The sequence below is a fragment of the Betta splendens genome, chromosome 11, assembly GCF_900634795.4.
Source record: "Betta splendens chromosome 11, fBetSpl5.4, whole genome shotgun sequence".
Classification (NCBI taxonomy): Eukaryota; Metazoa; Chordata; class Actinopteri; order Anabantiformes; family Osphronemidae; genus Betta; species Betta splendens.
Window position 1 is genome coordinate 8,394,801 of NC_040891.2, and position 10,870 is coordinate 8,405,670.

General features: G+C 43.7%; 2 protein-coding genes across 2 annotated transcripts in view; both read right to left on the bottom strand.

Annotated features, from left to right (window-relative positions):
- Positions 1-711: 711 nt before the first annotated feature.
- Positions 712-5,919, bottom strand: mrpl3 (mitochondrial ribosomal protein L3). The gene is made up of 10 exons (XM_029167279.3): positions 5,694-5,919; positions 4,959-5,140; positions 4,771-4,862; positions 3,956-4,054; positions 2,639-2,738; positions 2,480-2,540; positions 2,172-2,283; positions 1,984-2,061; positions 1,806-1,883; positions 712-942 (listed from the first exon to the last, which is right to left on the bottom strand). Exons 1-10 carry the CDS (start codon positions 5,765-5,767, stop codon positions 793-795), a joined length of 1,026 nt encoding a protein of 341 aa, XP_029023112.1. The 5' UTR covers positions 5,768-5,919; the 3' UTR covers positions 712-792.
- Positions 5,920-7,067: 1,148 nt separating this feature from the next.
- Positions 7,068-10,870, bottom strand: part of cpne4b (copine IVb) — a 16,440-nt gene continuing 12,637 nt past the window's right edge. The window contains exons 13-16 of the mRNA XM_029167209.3: positions 10,609-10,660; positions 10,032-10,165; positions 9,439-9,675; positions 7,068-8,042 (exon numbers count right to left, since the gene is read on the bottom strand). Coding sequence (XP_029023042.1) covers positions 7,911-8,042; positions 9,439-9,675; positions 10,032-10,165; positions 10,609-10,660 — 555 coding nt within the window. The 3' untranslated portion in view covers positions 7,068-7,910. The remainder of the gene's footprint in view (positions 8,043-9,438; positions 9,676-10,031; positions 10,166-10,608; positions 10,661-10,870) is intronic.

Sequence of the window (10,870 nt, forward strand, 5' to 3'; positions counted from 1 at the left end):
CTGCCTCTTGTTAGGATTTCAAACAAGCCTTGTTTTACTGCTGTCAATTATATGACAGATATGGAGCAGAGACCAGGAGAGCGAGGGACTGGATCGCATGCAGGCCTTTGAGCATGCACTGGCAATAAACACCTTGGAGGACGCGAGCCTCTTATTTGTTGCTCAAAAAGGCGAGGAGGATTCTAGGCAGGGCGGGAAGGGAGCCGCCGGTCCCCGAGCTCGAGGTTTTCTCATTTAGACAAAGCTGATCTCCAACGTGGACGTAAGCGGTTTCTGCTGCAACATTAATGGCCTCATTCATCCTCTTAGACACAAATGTCAATCTTTTGTCAGCCTCCACCAGCTCCTCCTCGCCCTGAGTCCCATTCATTCCTGCACCCCTACCTACGTACCGCTTCCCTCCACTGTATGTGGCTCTCGCTCCTCTGTAACTCATTGTATCGCGCTCGCCTCCCCCTCCGCCGCTACCCTGCGTCCTGCATAGATATTGCACATTTCTCCACTGCATCACACTGTCTCTTGTTTTGTTTCATTGCCTTCGTTTCCTCCTCACTCTCTGCTTGGGGATCCTCTAGTGACATCACCAGTCCTACAGTTACCATGGTTTCAAGGGGAAGGGAGCGTAATAACTGTTTGGATGAACAAACACGTTTGCTACTGTTCCATAAGACACACACGAATAAAATAAATAAAAATACACAAGAGGCTCAAGACACTTAAAGGAATTACACTTTATTACATAATCCAGATGCAGTTTGCAGGTTGGGGTGGGTGTGTGTGTTTGCTGCCTGATCAGGTCAGTGTCAAGGATGGCTCTGTGTGTACAAACATGTTTTCATCATACAGGTCTTCATCCAGGTCACCTTCCTCCTCTGTGAAGTATGTGGGGAAAGGAGGGCTGAGCAGCGTGGAGGTCCTGGAAGGCAGTATAGTGTCTCGTATCTGAAACACACACACACACAAACACAGAAATTAATATTGATACAAATTCATCTTGCTGCAGATGACCTTGGTAATAGTTATCGCTAATCCTCCTTTGATGCAAGCTTAATGTTGTTTGGCTGCGCATCCCCTAAGTTTGTCCTCTTCCTGTCAAGACGGCGCGTGTGGAACGTCAGGAGGGAATTCTGGAAAACCTTCCGACCCGTGCGTGGACTGCTAAAAATGCCAACTGTAACCTGGCTGGTTGGTTCTACTTTTATATCAAGTTTAAGCTCACCTTGGATTTGGAGTTTGTAATTTAACTTCACATAAATCATTTTTAGCATTTGACCTTCCTGCCTTGCTTTCAGTTTTTACAACAATTGGTTACAAAGAAACTTTGACTCTCAGAATAATAATAACAAACACTATTAATCTGTGTATAAGCCGTTAGGTAGTATCATGTGAATCTAGGCGTGTGTGTTTATGAGACACGGCTGAGCTGGTGAAATGCAAATGCACATTTAAATCCATTATCGCTCGTCTACAAACCAAATAACGGGCTGCGTCTACGTGCGCACACGCACACACAGACAGACACACTCACACACAAAGACACGAGGCGAGTATGGAGATGGATGTGGTGGATATTACGAACATCATTAGGGTGCTCGCTCCCCATTCCCTTACAGATAACACACAAAGACAAACAGATGCGCACACACTGCTGATCCAGCACGGTGTCAATGAAGATGGATCACACTGTCTTGCAGGTGTGGTTGTTTTTCAGAAGTGCAAGGTCACTTTTCTGTCTGAATGCAAAGCGTGCAACTGGGGATGACCTTCAACTTCACACTCCAGTCTGAGTGTGTGAATCTCTTTACCTTCACTAAGCAGTTCCTGTGGCCGGGAACAGAGCCATTAACATACAGCACATTATGCTTGGTATTGACCCTCCATATCTGAGAAGAGAGAAACAGAGCGAGGATGCAAGTGAGAACATACTGAACGCATATTTAAGTGTACGACTATGTGTGTGTGTGTGTGTGTGTGTGTGTGTACCTTCAGTCCAAAAGCAGTAATGAAGGTGTTGCCCATTCTCCCAGGCATTTTCTTCCCCTTGAAAACTTTGGCTGGATCCTAGACACAGATGATAAACAGAAATACTCACATTGCTGGATTAAGGGAAGCCAACTGTTCATATTTGGCATCGATGAATGTCCTCGTGTGTGTGTGTGCGTATGTTTTACCCCTCCTGGTCCAGAAGCTCCTGGTCTGCGATGAGTTTTGGTTTGGCCATGGGAGGCTGGCTGACCTTTGAACCCCCATCTCTTCATTACACCTTGAAAACCCTTACCGATGCTACGCACAAACACAAGACACTCTCATTTCAGGATCATCTGTCATGTTGAAGAACACGAAAAGAGACGTTGATTCTCTCTTGCAAATTTAAGAGAGAGTCTATCCCAAAACTGTGTTGAGAGTGGGGACGCAGTAGAGAAAAGAAGCCAAGAGACAAAGCGTCAGTAGGATGGAAAACTGTCACGAGAGAACTCACGATTTGGCTGTGACGTCCACATATTGGCCTGGACGGAAATGAGCTGCGTACAGAGGAGTGCCTGAACACACAGACACAAGATTACTAAACCGTCGCAAAGACAGACTGTGGCACGAAGCACAGTAATAAATATGCAGTGATGAGCTAAAATGAGTATACCTGGCTTTATGAGGGCATTGTCAGAGACTCTAAAGACGGTGACTTTCTGTTTAGGAGGAACGCCTGCATCTCTGAAGATCTCCATTTCCTTTTCAGTCCGCTGTCAATCAAAATGATAGATCAAAAAAACATCACGATGAAAGGAGGGGAAAAAAGGGACAGGAGACGTACGAGCCCCAAGCAGCAGTTGGACTTTTGGCATTTTTGAATTAACCGTGGGCCTGTTATGACTGTACGAGAGCCAAAAACACACTCACAGGCACACGCACACACACTTGGCAGTGGGTGTCTCTGACATTTGCTTTCACTCGGCTCACTCTCATCTCAGCCCCTCCAGTCACTGTAAACTCACTCTCTCCCCTTCTGTTGACTAAGAATCAGTATGCCAAAGCTTTCTCGCACAGTAAAACACAGTGTAGGGTGATGTGACTGATAGAGGGACATCGATACAAAAGAAAAATGAAGCCCTGTGTCTGGACCATCAAGTATCTATCAAGACACAATAAATAAATTTGACTTTGATGTAGTGGATGTAAGATAAAAAAAATCATATTCTTCCTATAGACTAAATGGTAAGTTTGGAAATACAATAAAAAATTACATCAAGACTGAAACCTCAGGAATATATTAAGAAAGTTCCAATTATGTTTATCGCAAGCATTGCAATCACTTGGATCCCGCTGATTTCTAACCTAACAGGAAATACAGCCACTCATCATGAATGGCTGTATTTATGAAAGCTTTTGAATTGGGAGGCCTGACATGAGGCTCAATGCCGCAGGGAAAAGACAAAATTCTTTTGTGTTTCCATCAAGCTGTGGCACTGATTTGCTTGTTTTTGAGTTATTATGAAATGCAGCCAGAGCTGAAATGAGTTCAACTTGTCATCTGTGTACAGCATAACTGAGCAATGTTTTGATCAAAACATTCATCAGCTATGTGTGACAAATATTGTTTGTGTGGGGGACAATTTGATGTGATTAAAGTGTTTGGCAGTAGCTGATCATTTGTGAGTAAGCACTGAAACGGCCATAGAAAAGATGTTACCTCACATATTAAAACTTGATGCAAATACAGAAATTTAACATTTGCTCATAGTAAATTACTTTTCACAAACCGAGTAATGTCTGCAATTCCTTAAACTACTGAAAATCAAAAAGCATTTGCCTTGACTACAAAGATTTTGATGCTTCAACGCTGAAATCAACTATTTGCTGCAGCTAAATGTGACATATTGATCGTGGTGAGACAGAACAAAACTTGCTGTAAAGCTCTGTAAAGCATAACCGAGCATCGTATCATTGGATCGTTACTTACATGGAATGGTGACACGTTTTTTCCCCCTACAAGGAGAGCTGCTGTTCGTCCATCATATTGTTCTTTGGTCAGATGCTTTAATATGTGGCAGTCCTGTACCTGGAAAAATAATGTCTAGATTGAGTTCATTATTTAATTTAACTCTCGTCTCTCGGCAGCTTTTACTGTAAACTTCCTGAACTAAAAAAACATCCACAAGAAGCTGATGAAATGTTTTGCTGCATCAGATACATTATGAGACTGCAGGCTGCAACCACACATTACATCATTGACTATACATAAGCTGTTAATGAAGCAATACAGACCTCAAATTTAAATATGCAACTTGTTCTCTAATTACTCCATAATGTCCCACCTAAAGTTTTAGTTAAAACAAATAATGTGGTGGTGATGATTTTAAAATAAAAAACAAATGTCTAACTGAACTGAATTGAAATCTAAAAGAGGAGCTATTTATGTTATTTCTGCAGCAACTACAGTACATCATCATCAATACGAGTGCAAAACAACAACAACACACGGTTTTCTTTTAATTGTCGTCCTCACTGATTAGGCAAGCATTCATGTTTGTCATTTGAAGGAGGTGTTAACAGCTAAAGATCTGCAGATTTGAAAATCAAGATGCAGATGTGCTTAGAGCCCAGGTGTTCAGTCTTGGCTATTTTACCACATTACACAAGGCAATCTAGTTTCTGATTATACTTATTTTAATGCAAGTCATTTCCTTGTGAGTAACAAATATAAACAAGCATTCTTCAAGAGCTGTGCCGTTGCCAAGCTGAAGCATTGCAGAAAAGGTAACGTGTGAGTGTTACCTGCAACAAAGTGGCTACATGTCTTTCTCCTGTTTTCGTCCATATGGGAGCCATCCCCAACTTCACTGCTACCAAACCAACTCGTCTGCTCCCTGCAAAAAATAAAAACAAAAACAAATGCAAATGTACTAAATTTACTTAGTCAACAAGCTAAAGACATTAGCATTTTCACAAAATGCGACCCTTACCCTCTGTCCATTCATTTCGCTGCCAGGGCTCATCTTTGAGTGGATTGAGCTTTTCAGCTGTCTGTTTCAGATAGTCCTCTGCAATAGTCTTCCTCATGTACTCCTGGTTGTCCTCTGTGAGGTTCTCCTCAAACCACGTTGTTGTTTTCACTGTCCGAATGGAGCTCAGTACTTTAACAGGACTGCAGGACGATCAATCAAGGGTAAAAACAAACAGGCAATCAGGTGCATGATCATCAATTGAAGTTAAATAGATCAAAAATGGTCAGAGACGTATTCACAACATGTCTAATCAATGTTCAATCAGTTAGGGCTGCTAATAAACCCAATTTTTTGTATTGGAACGTTTGTGTGCAGTATTCCAGAATCCAAAGACATAACTTTAAAACCATTATGTCTGACAAAGGCACCGAAGTACAACATGAGTGCAGTTGAATTTATTTGTTACTTAGCTGACTGTGTCTAGCTTATTTTGTCCCGCCTCAACACTGTAAAAAGTATTTCTATAAAACATCGAAAACAGCACGAAAATGCCTAAATTAACTAATGAGAAAGTATTAGACTGTAATCAACATTTAACTACTTAAAAATTTTATGTTAAATGACTTGCTTTTATATTATCAAACAAACTGGACTTTATTTTGCTTTCACACCACAGCAACCTTGTCTGTCCTAAGCTACAAGTAAAACTTAACTTCAGTTATTTAGCATAAGCAGCCAGTTAGCATTAGCTACCTTTCAGGTGCTGCTTGGAGAGAAATGAGTCGAATACCCCGCTGGAGAATAAACCGACAGCTCCACGCCGCCATTCTTCTTTTTAGAGTACACACTCACACATAAATACAAAATTACACGTTAACAAATGCACACGATCTCACGACATATGATGCACAACCATGCCTTCGTTTTCGTCCTGTTCTAAATGTCACCCTGGCAACTTCCGGTACCAAGGCAAAACAGTTCCGTAACAAAGAGGTTCAGGCGAAAAGGTTCCGCACATCGATTTGTTGTGATTTTGACTGCTAAAAATCTTACATTATACATTTATAATAAAAACGCTTAATTAAACTCAATAATATGTTAATATAGTTATAGAAAGTCTAATAATAATAAAAAATAATTTATTAATTATGACTTTGAAGTTACTTAGACAACCCTTGAAGAACTACTGCATATCCGTGGCTATGTTCTGTAATATTTGTTTGTTAGATGCAGTTTGACAATTTGTCAAATATTGTTTAAATCATTTTATGGCCTCTGTAAAATGCATCATTGTTAAAGGCTTGAGTTTGTCCCTAAACTGAAAGTATACAAGGAAGACATTAAATTCTTTATATGTTGTGAAGCTAGTTAAGAGTTAGGGGCCACCTTAGGATTGGTGAATGGTTTAACTGAATATACTTCTAACAGAAATTATAATTGTTATACATAGTGTTGCATTAAACATAAAACTATGAAATGTGCTTTAGTGAATGCCATCGTGTCTGGGAGGAGAACACAGTGTATTTGCTCATTTCACATGGTTTCTTCCAGCCTTTGTAAAAGTGATCCTCAGTCTCTCGGTGTAACTCCTCTGATAACAGGAGGCTCATGGACTGAATACTGATCCGACTGCCAGAGACAGAGACACGTACGGAGTAGCCTCTCAGGACGGCCCAACTTTGGCTCGTCCTAATGAACTGTACGGAGATTAGTAAAACAATTTACTCTTGCATTTTAATGTCGGTCTGAGAATGGTAAAGACAGGCGATGTGGACGAGCGTGTCTGCAGTTAGTGTGTGTTCCTGTAGACATTTAATACGCCACAGAGTGATAGCTCATTTAAGGCTAAGACGGGGCAGGTCTGTCCATGAGAGAAACAGAGGGATGTGTGATATCTGGCCTCAGTGGAGGGGTGCATATGCAGCTAGACTACATATTCAAAGGCTCTCTGGGTGGAGAAAACTAACAGGTTACCACCTGCTCTTCCTATTCCAGATTACATGATGATCACACTGAACATCTGCACATATGCTGGTTTTGTCTCCAAGGGGAAAAATAATTTAATATGGCAAAGAGTGAAAGTAATGGTTTACTTTTTAACTACATAAACAGAAAGTCGAGCCCAAATGAGAAAACCAAATTGCCTTTATTATAATCAACATGCAGAATACAGAAAAAACAGTTTATCTCACAAATGAGTATCTACCACACACACACACACATACACACACACACACACTTTGCTATCCTCCCACAACCCTTTACAATGTAAGAAGGTTATTAAGAAATTATTACAATTGTTTAGTTCTTTGTTTCCATTTAGTAAAAGGGTCAAACAGATCGGTATAAAAGAACGACAACAAAAAACACCCAAGACAACCCTGAATATCACTCAAATGACAGAGATACTTTATTTTTATAACTAGCAAGCTACTGGAGACTGTACAGGAGCAGGAGCAGTTTCATGCATGTATGCAGCAGGCTAACAGGGAAGTTACTAGTCCCATGAATAGCAATTCAGGCTGTTTTCACATATTCTGGCTTTTCTACTTTGATCATTTTGTAGACAGCTCATTTATACTTGCTAGTTATCTAAATAATGTAGGAGTGTCATTTCTTTGGGTGGACTATGGGCTTAGTTTGCATGCTGGCTCAAAGGACTGCTCTTATTTCTAGAAACATGTTTCAAATATACAATAAATAGCAATAATTTCCCAGGTGATGCCATTGTGGCCAAACATGCAATAGTCATCAATGGAGTAGGTCAAATCGATTCACCAAGACAAGCTAATTCTCTGAGCTAGACTACTGCATGTAGTACAGTAAGTAATACGGCTGCGTGTGTGTATGCGTGCTTGTGCTTTTGCATGTGTATATGTATTGTACATTAGATAAATGTATTTATATGGGTTTATATAGAGATGTGTATGTGTGTATTTGCGACTATGTGTGTGAGTGCGTGGTCTGTCGTCAGGGGCTGAAGGTCCTTGTGGACTCGTAGTCCGACATACACTTGGGTTTGATGCCCTTTGCGTTATAATAATCCACCACCTGGTTGGGGACTTCTGCCAGAACGCTCTTAGCCAGGGCGGCTGGGGAGGCCTGAAAGCACAGATGAAGACAGGGACAGTAATCACTAATACGATCACGTCACCAGCCGCGCGTGATGCCAACATGTCAGGACGCTCTGCTGCATCTGACGCTGTCGAGGGGCCGCGCCGGTGAGACTGATGTGATGAGAGAAACTGCAGACGCTCACAGGAACAAATCAGCAATAAAAAGCTTGTTGCTTTCACTGTGCATATGCTTGATGGACAGTTACAGTGTAATCTGTGCGTCTGTATATGACTCATATCAGATTATAATAGTGAGTTCATATCACACACACACACACACACACACACACACACACACACACACACACACACACACACACACACACACACACACACACAGTCGTTAAGTGTGTCGTACTCCGTCTCACATAATTCCCAGAGACAGTGCATCATCAAAGTGCCCCCTCCTCTCATTTCCACTCTCTCTCTTTCTCTCTCTCTCTCTCGCCCTTCTTCCCTCTCTCTCCTCCCCTCCTATCTACCTGTTATCCCCTGCTCTGCCTGTCACACAGCAGCTCCGTCCTGCTAATCCCTTCTGAAAAGAAACGACAGAGCAGAAAATCACCTCTCCACCTCTGTCACACACTCCCTCGCTCCCTTTTGTCTTTAGCTCCAGTGTACTGTTGACCCCCCTCCAACGCCGCCACCACCGCTACCACCACCGGGAGCTGTCTCTCTCTCTCTCTCTCTCTCCTCACTTTTCCTAGCTGCTTCCTCGTCTCCTCCAAAACCTCAGACTTTGTCACTTCCCCCCCTTCGCTTGTCTCTGTATCCACTACTGTACATGTTGCCTCCTTCCTATATTTCCCTTCCTATTTCTGTCTAACCGGATGTTTGTTTAACCTGTCACAGACCAGACTCACCATAACAGATCCAGCTGAGCAGGCACTGTCAAGCCAGGGAGCAGACACACACAGACACACACAGACACACATGCAATGTTTACATACCCGATGTGTTCCGACAAGCACATCAAGCCTATTAAAGCCACACACTCCCACTCGCATCCCCCTGACTCCAGCACTTTTTACCGCCCACCTGACACACAGTTTACACTCAGCCTATTTAGAAAACAACAGTCAGATTTGTTAAATGTCAAATGTCAAATTGGGGCATTGCGGCAATCTGGACTGTGTTTGACATCACCTGAATATAAACATGGAGCTCTGAAATCTGGGGCAAGTCTTTACATGGTTTGTCTGAGGAAAGTTTTCAGGTTAAACTCTTAATAATTAAATAATTATGCATTCTTGTTGTTCAGCTTGAACAGCTGAAAAGTAAACAGCACAGAATCTGCTGTGGTGATGTATAAAGTAAAGCAACGCATGAAATAGAAGACACTAAACAGAAATGCGAGACCTGGACCCCCCGCTGCTACCCACGTGTTTGAAGTCCTTAAAGGGCACAAACTGGACGATGTCGCGCAGGACGGGCTCGCCCTTGGGCGAGCGCAGGATCCCGTCGTCCCCGTCCAGTATCTGCATGTCCGTGAAGTCGGCGTTGCCCACGCCCACGATGATGACGGACATGGGCAGGTGGGAGGCGTGCACGATGGCCTCCCGCGTGTCCGCCATGTCGGTGATGACGCCGTCGGTCAGGATCAGCAGGATGAAGTATTCCTGGCGGAGGGGACGTGGGGGGAGAGAGACGTGCGGGTTAAGGCGGCGGCTGATGGTTGATGAATTACGCGTTTTCAAAGTGCCTTCTCGTCAGGGGCTAATTTGAATAAAAGTCATTCTAACTCGCTAGCTGGCCGGGGGGGAAAGCGGGGATGCATTAAGCCGGAGGAGAATTTGAGATGTAGAATTTATGGTTTAAATCAAATTAATATCAATCACTTCTGTTCTCTTTTCAATTCATCATTTAGCTCCTCTCACGTCCCCACTTTTGTCTTGTCTTTGCGCTGGGGCGACCACTAAGAGCACACAGCAACAGGAACAAAACGCTTTTCTCGCCCATTCTCTCTCTCTCTCACCATGGCCTCCTTGGTGTGCATCTCCTCGGAGGCGGACGAGGCCACTTTCTGGATGATCGGCGCGATGTTGGTGGGCCCGTACAGCTGGATCTTCGGGAGGCAGTTCTGGTAGGCCTCCACCACACCCTGGATGCCTGCAAAGCCACACACGCACAGGTTCTGCTCCGCTCCCGTCTGACCCGCTGTCCTCCAGCGCATATTGCATTGCACTGACCTCGCCCCGCCAAAGTTCTCCCACTTGCAAAAGTGTCCGCTAAAATAAATAGAATTCTGCGCATGTGACCGCGCTTCAAGGTGACTGGGCGTTTTTGGGAATGCATTCCCTTAAAGAGCACACAAACACACAAGCACGCCTTCGCTGCAGGTACACGGCGACACGGGGAGAGGAGCCCAGAAGCCCATTTCACACGTACAGATGAGTGTTGTTTTCCCTCCCTGAAATACTTCCTGCAGCATAGTGACAAGTCTCCCAGCTGCGGCGCGTGCAAATTCACCAGCGGGTGTCTGTGTGCGCGCGAGCGGCAGCGTGTCCACGTGAACACGGCCGACGTCGGTGTGTCTGTGTGTGGGCGCTCACCGGCACATTCGGGGTTGTCCTCGTCGAAGTTCACGGCGAAGTCGTGCGAAACCTTCACGTGGAGGAGGGGGTGGAGAGAACACAAGGCCCCTTTAAAGACGGCGTGCAACACTTTCAGGCCAATTTACTACAGGTTGACAGATGCATTCTGCTTTCATGTTGATCAAAAGCAAGCTGCGCCACCGGAAAGAGATCTGAAATCACACACACACACACACACACACACACACACACACACACACACACACACACACACACACAC

Bases quoted from the DNA above. Each gene is read 5' to 3' on its own strand.
- mrpl3 (XM_029167279.3), bottom strand. From the start codon at position 5,767: ATGGCGGCGTGGAGCTGTCGGTTTATTCTCCAGCGGGGTATTCGACTC. The intron at 2,739-3,955 runs GTAAGTAACGAT...TTTGATTGACAG, and splicing joins AAAACGTGTCACCATTCCAT to CGGACTGAAAAGGAAATGGA. The intron at 943-1,805 runs GTAAAGAGATTC...TGTGTGTTTCAG, and splicing joins ACAGGAACTGCTTAGTGAAG to ATACGAGACACTATACTGCC.